Below are 15,679 nucleotides of genomic sequence, written 5' to 3'. Positions count from 1 at the left end.
CTCAGGGGGACATCCTGTTCTTGTGGTTTTAAAACAAAACATCAACCCTAAGATTAAAAATATAAACACTGTGGCCAGGGTTGTGTTCCCCACAGAAATCCCATAGATGGCATCACAGCATAAGTTTACTTACATTTCAGCTGCTTTTAATTTAGAAGGAATGCAACTGGTTTGGCTCTTCTTTTCTTAAAAAAAAAAAAAAAAAGAAAAAAAAGCTAGCACTTTCCTACAGCTTCAGCTCTATCTTCCATGCCACTTCACTCTTAAAAATCAAGTCTGCAGAGAGATCTGGTAAGTCTCTCACTTTACATACATTTATTTCTCCCACAGGTGTCCATTGGGAAGTATTGAGGACTGTCTCAGGAATGTAATTCTCCAGTACATAAACCAGCATGGCATTTGAATGGGTTTTGAGAAGCACACCCGACACCAAGGACATTTGTGGATGTATTAAAATATTGTCATGGGAAAGAGCCGAATCAATAACAGTAATTTTTTCACTAGCAATCTACAAAGTTTGTTTAACTGGGTGTTTCAAGAGGTTAATCAGGCACAGACATAGATACACACAGACACACACTCAAGGTTTCAACTCTTGTGAGCAAAGAAGTGAATTTTTTTAAGATTCTTGGAAAATCCTGGTTGTTCAAGGAACTCACGGGCACAGACATGAAAATACCATTAATTACAGTAAATTCAACATTATTGCCTTAATTCAGGAGAAGGAAAACCAGCAGATAAGGAAACCAAATTATAGCTGAAGATATCACTGGAGAAGACCAGAAAGGAAAAGGGAAGCCAAACCTTCCACAGCATGTCTGGTGATGTCATGAGCTGCTGGACCATTTGTCTATCATTCAGAAAGGACATTATGTTATCACTAGTACATTAATACCTGAATAACAACCAACAGATGTCAGCGAGATTTTTTTTTTTCATATTGGGCGCCTCCACAATGGAAGAACTGGGAAGACTGGTGAGGAGCCAAATTGTACTCAACCCACCCTCAGTTCATGAAACAAGCCAAGAATCCTGCCCCTGTTGATGATCCAGTTATGGCAAAGTTGAATTATTGATGTGCAGTTGTTGATGGGCACAATGTATATAATCTGCTGTTGAAAAGCAAAAGAATGTAAGTGGAGGCTGTGACATCCTTGGGCTGAGCCTCGACTGCTTGCCTGATACAACCCTCTCCTTCTCCCTTGCAGCCTCCCATGTGGTTTCTGAGGCTACCTGCAGTGTTTGCAGCATGACTGGATTGTTCTCCATTAGGCAGGCTCTGAACCCACTCCAGCAACATGCACATTGAGTCTCAGATTAAACCAGCGCCTGTTATTGTTCTCACTTACTCTTCAGGCAGGTTCTCCAGAGAAGGTCTGTCAAGGACCTCTGACCAGAAGAGGTCACATCCCCACTGTTATGGACTACAGCTCAGACCTCATGGACATAGGATAGGTGAGTGGAAGTTGACTTATCATACAAACAAAAATAGCATAATTATTTAGCAGTATGGAGGGAAGAGGGGAAAATAAATAAATCAGTGAATGAATGAATAAATAAATAGATACATAAATTCAGCCTTGTAGGGTTTATAGCCCTGCTCAGGATTTGCCACTGATGTGGTATTTCCAGCACAGTTCATCCCTTTTATCTCAGCTGGGTCTGCTTATAAGGTTTGTGAATGACTCTAAAACTGCCTGTGTAAATATTTGCACTTCCGATTCCTTTAAAAATCTTCCTCCTTCCACCCACAGAAAGGGAATGGGCCTGGCCCCACCAGCTAAATATGTTCTAATAGTAACATCACTGTAACCAAAAGTTTCATGGTTGCAGATTTCCCAAAGAGAAATCTTAATTCCTCAGCATGATGTAAATATTCCAATTGCAGCATGAAAATCTGGCCATCAAAAGCAAGTGGATCTAACAATGTTCAGTCACAAAGCAGTACTAAGCAAAAGTTATGCACATAACGGATTTCATGGGCAGCTAACACTTCCACCTACTCCAAAACCAGACAGAAAGTGTACAGAAAGTGAAGCCCCCATCAATACTGTCAGTATTTCTATGAGGAGTTGATTTCATTGCCCCAGAGCTATGTGTGGCTTAGGGCAACAGTAGGAAGCACACAGAAACATCTGCTCTGAGAAAATGTCATCTTTTTTTTAAAACAACATGAATCTTCTTGCTAAGTTCTGTTCCCCAGGAGCCATAACAATTATACTGGGAGTTTTTTAATGCTGCTGTTCTGGGTCATCCCTCCTCCCCCCAAACCAAAGCATTCAGAACTGCACATGCAATTTTTTCTATCATTTTATTGGAATATTTTAAATGTTTGTAAGTTTTATCTCTTAGAAGAATAATATTTTGGAATAGCTTTTAATAGAAAGCCTCTGGTCCAAGCTAATATACCCCACAGAGGACAGAAATGGTATCAGAAGAATCTGGTGCTTGCAAGAATGACCTCTACTTTGCCTGAGAAGATGCGGTCTCCTGGCAGCCCCTGGCCCCTTCACTGCAAGCGGCACTGGCCAGCTCAGCCTCGTAGCTCCAAGGAGCCCTGAAAGGCTCCCCTGTGCCACTGCCTGCTCCCACAGCCCCCCTGGCATCCAGAGACCCTGGCTCCTCTTCACACTCCTCACTTGTGCAGTGACCTGCTCGAACCTGCCTCCAGTCAAGGCCACGTTCAGCAAAGTCCAGGCCCTTCCAGACATAGACAGATGTCTTGGAAATTTGCCTGCAGCAGCCATCCCTCACACAGTTTTTGAAGGCGAGCTCCCACTCCCCTTCAAAACACCGCTGCAGCTGAGGTTAAATGAGCCAGTTCTGTGGCTCATTCTGACCACAGAACAAGCACCCTGTCCTTGTTAGCTAGACCTTTATTCTATGGCTAAGCTGAACCTTTTTGCAGGAAACAGCAGGCAATCGGTCCTGCAGAGACTGCCCAGCACAGCGCAATGTTTGTTATTGGCTCGTTTCCCTTGTTACTTTCTGGCACTCGGGCTTAGACTTCTCCCTGCAGTTTCCCAGAGGCACCAAAATATGTGGAGTGAGGCCTGGCGGCAAGTGGCAACCCTCCAAACATGGTGGATGGAGCAGCTCAGTCAGCAGGAGAGGCCCTTGTCTGCCCTTGCAGAGAGGAAAGGCTCACCCCCTGCTGGTTCTGCTGCCAGGAACCCTCACCCACAGAAACACTGGTAGCCAGATCCCAAGCCTGGGCAGCCATGTCACGTACCTCCCTGCAGCTGAAGTGCTCATGTTCATCTCAAAGCCATCTTTCTGCCCAAATCGCATTCATTGCTTCTGAAGCTCATGGCCCTGACCCAAGCAATGGTTTTGTACTATGCCACATCGAAATGTGGTCACATTTCAACCTCTGTTTGTTACCATTGGCCTTGAGCAACAGCAGCCAAGTAGGTGCATCTATGCTGGCTAATCTTTATGCATGTGTGTTTATAAATCACAATGTTGTATTAAGTCCCAGCCCTCAGGTTCTTCAAATATGATATGGGGCATTCTCTACACCAAGCTGACTGACAGATTTTCTTTCATTAACCATTAAGTTTAGTTAATACACTTGCACTTTCACATCATTAGGATCAGTCCCAGCAGCTACCATTAAATGAGCTCTTATTCCAAATTAAGAAGCCAAGACAGAGTAGGTTCAGCTGTACCTCTCACGCCCTGCCTTTCATTTCTGCTAATGCGTGGTGCTACATGTAGGATCATTATTGATCAGCCCACCTTGAACTTCTAGCTCTATTGAGAATCAAGTGCAGCCACAGTAGTGTTAATCGCACAGAACTTGATCACTGGCACGGGCACACATACAGCAGACTGCCAATGCTTTCAAAGGTCTTTTGGGATTAGTAATATCTTTTGGGATAAGTAATGCCCTAGTAACTCCAACTCTCTGTCATCATCAGAAGGATAAAAGCTCTGAAAAGCCTGTGATTCAGTTCTCAATATCTAGCACAGCATGTGATGCTAATCCTGTGGCAGATGGATGATGTAGTGTGTTACTTGCTATGGAAGATGACTTAACAAAAGAAGTTGTTAAGGGCACTTGTCCTTCATGACCTGGAAATGATTTCACAATGCATATTCCAGAACTAGTTCTTTGTGTACCAAAGACAGTATCTCACAGATGCTCCATCAACACTCGTTCTGCATCACCTTTTCTAAAAGGTGACACTGTTGGCATACCATGTGCGTGACAGTGCAACTAACAAGTTCAGTCCTTAAGAGACAGAGGACTTCCACATCTCTCAGTGGAGACTGGAAACTACCAGGGAACTTCTCATCCCTTTCACTGGTTTTCTGCCAAGAACAATCAGAAATCTAAATGCTCTCTTCTGCTACTCATTTATTAAAACTTGATTTTGCTTGAGTTGGTGTCTTGGCATTTTTCCATTCACCCACAATTGTGCATTCTTCTTCAATTATTCATACAGCAGCTGCTCTAACGCCAGTTAGATGTAGGCCAGTCAAGAACCACTGAGCAGCAAAGACTACAGCAATCACACCACGAAGACTGCCACACTCTCTACCTCGCTGCAGCCCTTTCATTCACTCTGTGTCTATGCACTACACCATGCTGAGTAAAGCTGAGTTACCTAAAGCCACAGATGTGTTCCTCAGGAAGTTTCAGCCTCGTACCCATGCAGGAAAAGGATAGCAATACTGCTGTACAGACTTCTCACTTCATAAAAAAATTAATATCTTTTTCACTTCCAAATTGTAAGCCAAAATGACACTGACTCTGACACTACAATTAATCAGATCTTTGTCCAGAAATGTCTGTGCTTTCAGTCATACATATAGGTTGTCAGCGGTTCCATACTTGGTGCAGCTTCATGCATATGACCTGCTGGTCCCGTAGTCTTTAAGATACTCACACACACTATACGCTAGGTTGGCAAGAACCGCTATTGCACCCATTTAGTGGACAAGGAGCCAAAATACAAGAACAATATTTGCAACGATACTTCAGACCTTGACATTCCCGATTTTATTATAAGGTGCTCTTCAACATGCTACTAGGTAAACCACTGTTAATATATAGTAGTTTCTGTGGGATTAGGTGGTCACCCAGCCCACATTTGTGCTCCTGATATCTGCAGACCTACCCTCTTCTCAAACATGCAGGGCAGTAGTATAAGTGCACACCACACATGCCCCCTCTAACTCAATATGTTAAACACAGATAAACTCGAAGCAAAAACAACTATGTCATATGTGTCTTGGTACCTACATAACAAAGAGAAATAGTCACAACTGCAGCTTGCCTGCCAAGACAGAACAGCTGAAATGAGAAATGTAGGCACTAAAACAAGGTGTTAGGTCAGGCTTTAAATGCAGCACCACAAATTTCTGCTTTATTCATAAATACCCTCAATGTGTCCTTTTCACATATATTCTGCAGAAGGAGTGAAAATTCTATTGACCCTTAAAACAAGCGTGGGAAAATAACAAGATTGGTGAGGAGGATTACAAACACACTCAAGTGACTTGCAGCTGGAGTATAGCAAAATATATATATCATACTAATTGTTGTTTAGCCTTGTGTTAGCATCTGTAATTATATAACATAGGCATGTGATAGACTTAGAGGTACCCTGTCGAACCCTGCACTGCTGTGGGAGAGATCAAAGCATAGCAGTAAGCTACACTTGAGTGAATCCCTGATAAACAGACAAATCCAGCAGATTTGTTAACTCTCTAAGCAAGGACTGAGTTCCTGCATTCTCGCATGTGTTCCTCTGCCTGGGTGCGCTTTAGAGGTCCCCTCATTCACAACGTAACAAAAATAAATTTACTCTTTGCATTTCATCTGTGGTTTTGTTGCTGTTCCTTGCATCCTCCCTGGGTCGGCTCACAGAAGCAGCCAGGTGCTTCTTCCAAAAGGGTTTTTTTTCTCTTTTTTCTTTGTATATCTGTACTTTGCTACTTAGCATCAAGTATCTTTCCAAGAAAAATGTGCCCGCAGTTAAGTTTGACTAATGTATGTTTGAAAATGTCACCATCCACTGCAGTAGAATTACAGTTTTATAGAGATACTTGTTGGGAATTGCACACCAAAAAATTGTATTTAATGGCTACTTATATAAGCCCCATAGCTTTATTGAACAACTTAAAACCGTGAAGGGAAAAAAGTTCAATGTGATGGTAAATCACAGTACTCTACACAAGAATACAGTACTGAAAACCAATCACAAGGGTGTTTTGGGTTTTGTCCCCTTCAAAACCTTCAGTTTACCAAACAATATTAACTTCACTGCTAGCAGAGGAATGTATACAGAAGGAACATATTCTGAAGAAATATGACCAAGTCACATTGTAATAATAATCCTTCGTACTACATATTCAAATACGAAGTTATCACACCATTTCATAAGCTCAATACTTCTACTCAAAAAAATCAGTATGCCATAACAAAATATGTCTTGAACAGAGAGATACTTTTCCAGATCAATGCATTCCAGAAACAGAATATATGCAGGGTTGTTTTTTTAATTTCAGTAAGGTACAAATACTTGCTGCAATCATCCTACAAATCAGTTTGTATTCTTCCCAACTGAACTTCAATTACAGTGCACCAGAGCTTCATCCACATGCTTTATGGACTTTCATTTGGAAAGTCTGCTGCAGAAGGCATCTCCCTCATGTAGCCCTCGGCAGAGGCAGCAGTATTTTTCCTGACACTTTCTAACAAAATCATTTCACATGTGAGAAACCTACAGCAAAAGCCTAATTTAGTTAAAGCCACTGACTGGCTTTACACGCTCCTTTGCTTTTCTGAAAACCATGACCATACTGTTTCAGTCACTACTTTCGCATTTCAAAACTCATCTGGTTTTAGTTTGTTTCTGCAGTCCTCTTTTAATGAGAGTAGAAGCATTTCGTGACAGTAAATTAGTACATCAGCCTCTAGAAAAATATGCAGCCGTCAGTATTTGAGATAATAAAAGTCATTACTATAATGCACTAAAGTCTACCTAAAACATCTGGATCTAACTTCTAGGTTTACTTTCTTATTGTGTCTTTTAACAGCTATTATTTTGTACCAGAAGTAACTTTCACATCAAGTTCCCCGAATATATTAAAAAGCAAGGGGGAAGGGGAAAGAGTAGGCATTTGCACACATATCTAAGAGAAACTTAGAAAGGTGTTTTATCTGAAACTGTGACATCAAAGTCCAATAAATCACAACTGGGCACTATCTAGGAAAGCTCTGGTAAGACTGCACTGTTCCCTTGGTGCTCCAAGCATGAATGAATCCCGAAATAGCCACACTGCTATCTCAAGAACAATCTTCAGTCGTACATAGCAAGCCTTCCCTAGATGCATGTTGCAAACTCTTCCCTGCTGGAGTTTTCACCAATATCAGCAGAACTAACCCAAAGATGACAGGGCTCACAGTAGCAAGGTTTTGAGAGTGAAAATGAGCATCTAGATTTCAGAGTTTCTCTAGAGCACCTCCCTTCCTCAATTTGAGTCCTTCAAACTGGTTCATGAACTAAGCTATGCCCAAATATCATTTTTTTTATTTTTTAAGGAGCTATTATTAGGCTGTAAGAACATGCTGCTTCTTACACACTGTCATTCTTTGGGGTGAGACATAAATGGTGCTTATGTTCATTCAACACTTTTATGAAATGACTAGGTTTTTCCAAATAACAGATTGTCTCAGTTGAAGTTGTGTATGTCACATACACAGTAAAATTCTTTGAAGTTATCAATATGATAATATCAAGATGGTATCCAAAACAAAATTTCAGACAGCTTATAGAACTTCAGGTGGACAGCCAGCAAATTATGCTAAAACTGCCATGCCTTTTTCGAAAAGGTAGAAAACCCAATTCTGTATCTGCTATTAAAACTGTGGCATGGGGCAAAAGTATGGTTGCTGCTTCAAACAAATAGAAATGAACTTGGGCATATCACCGTTTCCTTGGAATGCTGCCACAAGTAATGGGACAGAAGAGCCTGATGTTTTTTGTTTTCTGGAAAAGAAGTGGGAGGAGGGGCCAACAAAAGGCAGGAAATAAAAATAATGTGTATTGTAAGTTATTTATTATGAAACTGACTCTCAATGAATATTGAGGGCATTGTCTGACAAGCCAGATGAACCCAAGCATACCCAGAAAGAAAGGACAGTACTAAACAAGGTCTCAATGTGGCCACCAGCACTACAATTTCTTTTTCAACTCAGGTGAACCTTCCCAACAGCTTTTCTGTAATCTCTAATAGGGTGTTAGCTCATATTGAACAATGTAGTCTATTTGGGTTTGATACTATTCTAATGCTCCCTTTCGGACAATGAAAAACAGTCACTACATGAGTATCATTGGTTCAAGTATTTGACAGTTTACGGTCTTGATGCTACTGATTCATCCAGTTTCAGTTCTCTGTCTGACTCAAAGGACTTCAAGCCGTGGATCTAGGTGAGGAGAGGGTGTCACCCTCTATGTCAGTGACCAGCTGGACTGCATGGAGTCTTAGCTGGGGATGGATGAGGAGCTGACTGTGAGCCTCTGAGTCAGGATTAAAGGGAGGGCAGGGACAGATGACATGACAATGGGAGTCTTCTATGGCCACCAGACCAGGAAGAGCAAGCAGATGAGGCCTTCTGTAGACAGAAGCCTCATGAGGTGCAGCCTTGCTTTCACAAGCCCTCGTCCTCATGGGGGATTTCAATCACCATGGTATCAGTCGGAAGGACAACACAGCAGGGCATAAGCAAGCCAGGTGTTTCCTGGAATGCATTGATGACAATTTCCTTCAAGTGATAGGAGAGCCAATGAGGAGCTGGACCTTGTTCTTGCCAACAAGGAAGGGCTGGTGGGAAATGAAAGTTCAAGAGAAGCCTTGGCTGCAGTGACCAGGAAATGGTGGAGTTCGAGGGTCTAGGGCAGTGAGGAGGGCATGCAGCAAACTTGCTACTCTGGACTCCACAGGAGCAGGTTTTGGCCTCTTTCGGGATCCCCTCAGTAGGGTACCATGGGATAAAGCCCTGGTGGGTGGAGGGAGGCAAGAAAGCAGGTTAATATTCAAGGTTCACCTCCTCCAGGCTCAGGAGAGACACATCCCAAGAAAGAGGAATACAGGCAAAAATACCAGGAGGTCTACACAGAAGAACAAGGAACTCCAGGACAAACTTAAACTCCAGAAAGAAGCCTATGTAAGGAGAAGAAAGGGCAGGTGGCCTGTGAGGAATACAGAGAAATTGTTTGAGCAGCCCGGGATCAGGTTAGAAAAGCTAAGGGCCTGATATAATTAAATATGTCCAGGGACATCAAGGGCAACAAGAAAAGCTTGTACGGACATATCAGCAATAAAAGAAAGGCTAGGGAGAACATGGGCCCTCTCAACAAGGAAACAGAAGACTTGGTTGCCCACCATATGCAGAAGGCTGAGGTACTCAATGACTAGGAGACCAAAGAACCACCCAGCGTAGGAGAGAATCAGATTCAAGACCATCTGAAGTGCACAAGTCCATGGGACCTGATGAGATGCATCCATGGGTCCTGAGGGAACTGGCAAATGAAGTTGCAAAGTCATCATCCATCATACTTGCCGTGGCAGTCCCCACTGACTGGAAAAGGGGAAACTTAACTCCCGTCTTTAAAAAAGGTTATAAGGGAGACTCAGGGAGCTACAGGCTGGTCAGTCTCACCTCTGTGCCTGGCAAGGTCATGAAGCAGATCCTCCTGGAAACTCTGGTGAGGCGCAAGGAAAGTTAGAAGGTGACTGGCAACAGCCAGCATGGCTTCACTAAGGGCAAATCATGTCTGACAAATTTGGAGCATTGGTGGCTAAGGGAAGAGTAACTGATATCATCCACCCGGACATGTGCAAAGCATTTGACAGTGCCCAGCATGTCATTCTGGTCAATAAATTGGAGAGATATGGATTTGACAGGTGGTTCACCTGAATGACCACACTGAAAAGAGTTATGGTCGACGGCGCAATATCCAAGTAGAGATTGGTAATGAGTGGCATCTTTAGATGCTTAACATCTTTGTTGCAGACACGAACAGTGAGATTGAGGGTACCCTCAGAAAGTTTGCCCATGACACCAAGCTGTTGGTGCAATTGACACGCTGGAGGGAAGGAATACCATCCAGAGGGATCTGGACAGGCTGGAGAGGTGGGGCTGTGCGAACTTCATCAAGTTCAACAAGGCCAAGGTCCTGCACTTGAATTGGGGCAATCCCAAGCACAAATACAGGCTGTGTGGAAATGAATTGAGAGTAGCCCAGAAGAGAAGGACTTGGGGGTGCTGGTGCATGAGAAGTTCAACATGAGTTGACAATGTGTGTTTGCAGCCCAGAAAGCCAACCATGTCCTGCGCTGTATCAAAAGGTGACCAGCCAATCAAGGGAAGTGATTCTGCCCCTCAAATCTGCTCGAGTCCCCATCTGGAGTACTGCATTCAGGAAGGACATGATCTGTTGGAACGAGTCCAGAGGGCCAAAGAGATGACCAGAGGGCTGGAGCAACTCCCACAAAAGAACAGGCTGATAGTTGGGTTTGTTTAGCCTAGAGAAGAGAAGGCTCTGGGGAGGCCTTATAACAGCCTTCCAGTACTGAAAGGGGGCCTAAAGGGAAGCTGGGGGGGATGGGTCTTCATCAGGGAGTGCAGGGATAGGATGAGCAGTAATGGTTTTAAGCCGAAAGAGAGGGAGATTTAGACTACATATTAGGAGGAATCTTCTTCCTATGAGGGTGGTGAGGCACTGGCACAGGTTGTCCAGAAGAGCTGTGGATGCCCCATCCCTAGAGGTGTTTGAGACCAGGTTGGATGGGGCTTTGAGCAACCTGATCCAGTCAAAGTTGTCCCTGACAATATTAGTAGAATGGAATTAGATGGACCTTTAAGGACCCTTCCAAACCAATGCAACAGCAATTTAAAATAAAAATCAGATTTTTCATCAAACTTCAGTGGTATCTGGACAGGGCCTCTACAGATAAGCTATGTGCACACAAGTCCAATACTTTGCTTATCAAAGCAACACGACACTCTCCAAAGCAGTTTAGCTTTTTGAAAAAGAAACCAAATGTTGCTACCACACTTTGAACAACAAGTATTTTAAAAAAAACAGGCTTCAACACCAACAAAAAGAGGAAAACCACTTCTGGTTTGCAAGATCTATTTAACAGATAATAACACAACCATTTCATGTCAGTTCATTGTAACACTTCAATAGGCACCCCAAAGCCCCTCAGTCCCCACCATGTTAATACTAGATACCACAAGTCACCAGACTGAACTGGCACATGTATTTTGACTGTGAGAAAAAAAAGATTGCCACGTATTTTATTGCTACGAGTGCACAGGGAATTTGGAAGGGCAATAGATGTAAAGGCTAAAATCACTTCTTCAGTAGATAAAACCAAAATAGGTTAAAAGATTAGGACTTAAAACCACAATCAAACAGATGTTTTTCACTTAGTTTACCTCAGTATTTTAACCAACATTATACATTTTATTGTTTAGAAAAGATGCCGACATTGCAGAAAAATAATTATGTTTTTTAAAAGGACAAAGGTATTACATGGTGGTATAAAAAGTGTAATGGGTGCCTGGAGGGGAAGAAAGGAAAACAAAACAAAACAAAACAAAACAAAACAAAAAAAAGAAAAGAAAACCAACAAAATATACTACTCCAGAAAAAGTAAAAAGCTAAAACAAATTCCAAATGTTTAAGTTTGAAGGTTTTAGCTTTTTCAAATACACAACTACGAGTGGCTTTCACAATAACAGTCACAACTGAACAAGACTTTTGGAACTATTTCACCCTTCAACAGGCCAGTCTGAAAGTTAAAACAAATAACACAATAAACTGCTAAATTCATAAGTATACAACTGCGAATTGCTTTTAGCTGTTATAAAAAGCTCATTTACGTATCTATTGGTTCATCTTTTATAGTCAAACTGTGCTTGACATTTTTTAGTTGAGACATACTGAAACCCAGCAGCACAGATGGTTTGTGATTACTGATGGCCTTTAAGCACAAATTCCTCCTTTTTCCAAAGAATGATGCAACATCAATTTTCCATGCATATACATACAAGGAAAGCAATTCCACCTCTTTTTTAGAAGGATATGGCCTCTTGTGAAAGTAGTCTGTCAAAAACTGTTTTTGAGCTTCATATGAATTATGATCATACTGCTTAGGATCTATCGCTAACATGCAAAGCTCCTCACTAGAAGGAAGCTTCTTCATCTCAGTCCTAGTATTAACCTTTTGTCGTTTGAAAGGCACTACTCCTGAATCCACTTCTTTTTCTGGAGATAGAGCTATGCCACTACTTAAGCTCAGAGGCTGCTGTTCCTTACTCCTTTGGTCTTCTGCAATAAAGCAGGAATCCAATTGCTTCCTTTTCAATACCACAGAAACATGTTTTTCACCATTCAGAAACAGTAGCTCTTTCTTCTCAGTACGCTCAAGCTGCATCTTCACACTTGAGTTGCTGTCTTTGGGAGCACTTCTACAACGGAGCAAATGTACAGCAATAGCTGTTAGAGTCATATTTCCAGTGTACACACCACAACAGTGGATGCACTTGAAAGCAGGAGTCTTTAAAATTGTATGTACAGTTGGCATTATATGATGCCGCTCTTTCAAATGTGTTTCATAGGTTTCTTTACTAACAAACGTACCAAAGCAAAAGGGACAGGTTAATGCTTTTTCTTTGCACCTGTTGTTCACCTCTGCTGTCCGAGGTTTCACTTTGATGTAAACAGGGACAAGTGTTCTTGAATTTAGCCCAGCAAGCACTGCCAAATGTACTTCTCTTTCACCAATGTCTTCTTTTGGTAACACCGTACTGAAATCAAAGTGTGGAAATACAAGGCCACCCTGAGCATCGTTACCTAGTTGAAAGCCTCTGTTGCTATAATCTGCATGTAACTGCTTTTTCCCATTGTGTATAGTTTTATTGTGCTCCACAAGGCTTTTTAAGTCATGGAAAGTAACGGTGCAAAACAAGCAAGCTAAGCCATGCATCAAGAGATGTTTCATGAGCTCCTCCTCACAGAGAAAACATTTACAGGAGAAACAGCGCACTGTCTTTTCCGTCACCCACCTTAGAAAGGGTGCACAAGCTGCAAGTTTGTCAGGTTCCAGGGTTTCCTCCATTTTTACTTCACCATGTTTGTGGGCCACCGCCATGTGCACCTCGTAGACATTTGATGGGAAGAGCTCATTGCAAACAGGGCAAGTCTTCCACTGTTTAGCCTGCCTGATAGCCTGACTTGTCTCAGAACCAGGTGGCGGGGCTTGTAATATATTCTGAGACATTAAAACCACTGGAGGAGAGGGTGCACTAGCTGGTGACTGCGACAACTGAGTTACTGTCCCAGACTGCATTAGTTGCATGGGCACTTGTGGTGGTGCAACAGTTGCTACTCCACCTGCAGGAGCTACAGGCAAAGTAACTGAAACTGGCGCAAGCGTGTAGGTAGGTATCCCATTAACCTGCTTACCAGTCGGAATCAACTGCCTAAGTATAGAACCTGCAGTCAAAAAAGTTGTGTTTTGAGAAACTGCAGGTTGAACTGGCTGATTTACTGGGATAACTGCTGAGGCAACAGGTTGATTAAACTGAAGAAACCCAGGTCTCACAGGCTGTCTAGCTGGAACAACAGAGGCAACAGGCTGGTTAAGCTGGAGAACCCCTGACGTAACTGTCTGTGTCACAGGAAGGACCCCAGGACCAATGGGTCTATTCATATTCCCAAGTGACTGGTTGACAGAGAGAACACCTGGTGCAACCAGTTGATTCATAGGGAGGACTCCTGGTGCAACTGGCTGATTTACAGGGTTGACAGGTTGAGTCACAGGTAGTGTTCCAGCTGCAACTGGACCACTTATAGTACCGATAGGTTGATTAATAGGAAAGAGCCCAGGTCTGACAGGCTGATTAAGAGGAAGAACAGCAGGAGCCACAGTTTCATTTACGGTCCCAACAGACTGATTAAGAGGAGTAGCTCCAGCCCTTACAGGCTGATTAAGGGGGAGCCCATGGGAAACAATGATGGGCTGGGAAGGTGATGGCTGAATATTAATGTTATTCTGACCTACAGGAATATTACTAGATACAAGAGTAACTTGTGATGGGGTAACTACGGGAGCAGAAGTTGTATGTGAAAGGCTACCACCAGAAACACTTGGAACAGTCAGTGATCTGACTGCGTTTTGAACTGCTTTTGGCTGTGCCACACTCTGGTTTTGATTATTCTGTGGAAATGCCAGCTGGATGCAAGCTGGAGCTGTGACAGAACCTGCTGGAACAGTGGCAGTCCCTGCAGATGGAACAGCCACTGCCACACCTTGGGGTGGCTTTGGAGCAATATGCATTTGTTTCACAAGTCCTGGTTTCTTAATATGTTCTGAAATCACAGACCGAAGTTTGTTTTCCAGGTCTCTGTGTGTTTCAGCTGTCAAGACATGATACATTAAAGAGTCCTGGCTGTTGGCAGAAGTATTACATTTTTTACAGTAGTGCTCAATAGCATCCTCTTTGCTTTCATCAGGTTTCTGGCCAAAATACGTACTTATTAAGTTTTGAAAATGGTTCATCAGCACATGTTTCTTCATATTGTAATACAACGTGTCTGTAAAGTGACATTTCAGACATGTAAAGTTTATGATGTCAGTCCTGAATTGTTTCATGCCATCCAAAATGCTGACTGTATAGTTCTGTATTCTTTTATTAGATGAATGAAACATCCGAATATGCTTTCCCACTATTTTGGGATCAGAAGCAAATGCACATTTTGGGCAAGGAACCACCAGCTCTTGGTCCATTTCATCCTCATGGTAACGGTGCAAGTGATTCTTGAATGAAGTAAGCAATTTTGACGAGAACTTGCATAAGCTACAGCAGTATGGCTTTGTTCTGTATCTCTGCAAACAAAACAAAAACATTCACTTAGAAACTGCCAGTTCCTAGAGCTGTTATGTGTTTGAAAGTAAGTCTGCACTATCACCTGTCAAAAATGCCTTCACTGGATGTACAGCATGTTATCTTCTCAGTTTCATGGAGATCTGTTTTTGAAAAGCAGGCTTAAAGATGACATAATTAAAGGGAGAAACATTTGTACATGTTTTGCTTCTCCACACTTTACTAAGAAGCCTTAATTGAGTTCAATTCTACTCCAGCTGACAAGTAGAGATTCTGAGGCTTGTTTTTAAAGATGGGAATCACAGAACACTAAGAAGAATTTGCATGCCACTATTAATAGGAAGTGAAGCCTTCATAATTAGGAATAGCAGTCCTTTCAAAATGACACTTCTGAGGCTTTATTTAGTTCAGGGCTACTTCCTAACCACTGGAAGAGAAAAAAAGGTAAAGGTCTGTGTGTGTGTGTGCATTTCAATACCCTACCTTTAGCTGAAAGGTCTCCAAAAGTACCTCTCACAGCAAAGCCATAGAAGACTGATTTTTTAAGAACACTTTTGGAACCAGACTAATAACAGAGAGAAGAACAAAACTCCCCTTCATGATAAAACAGCAATGACCTCTTTCTATTAACTCAACATACTGTACACACCATCACAGTGATTTCTTTGAGAAATTTCCTCTAGCACATTCATTATAGAGCTTTGCAGAAAATTATTTTAACTGTATAAAAATAAACATAACTACCTTCCACTACATAGTAGCTTG

At 42.3% G+C, this 15,679-nt stretch overlaps 1 protein-coding gene across 9 annotated transcripts in view; it reads right to left on the bottom strand.

The window, feature by feature from the left end:
- Nucleotides 1-331: 331 nt before the first annotated feature.
- ADNP2 (ADNP homeobox 2) overlaps nt 332-15,679 on the bottom strand; it is a 36,890-nt gene continuing 21,542 nt past the window's right edge. For all 9 annotated transcript variants that reach the window (XM_054057105.1, XM_054057107.1, XM_054057110.1 and 6 more), the window contains one exon: nt 332-14,916. In XM_054057105.1, the coding sequence (XP_053913080.1) occupies nt 11,905-14,916 (3,012 nt within the window). In that variant the 3' untranslated portion in view covers nt 332-11,904. The remainder of the gene's footprint in view (nt 14,917-15,679) is intronic.

Source organism: Cuculus canorus, chromosome 2 (assembly GCF_017976375.1).
Source record: "Cuculus canorus isolate bCucCan1 chromosome 2, bCucCan1.pri, whole genome shotgun sequence".
NCBI classification, from domain to species: domain Eukaryota; kingdom Metazoa; phylum Chordata; class Aves; order Cuculiformes; family Cuculidae; genus Cuculus; species Cuculus canorus.
This window is presented reverse-complemented; position numbering and strand designations above follow the sequence as displayed.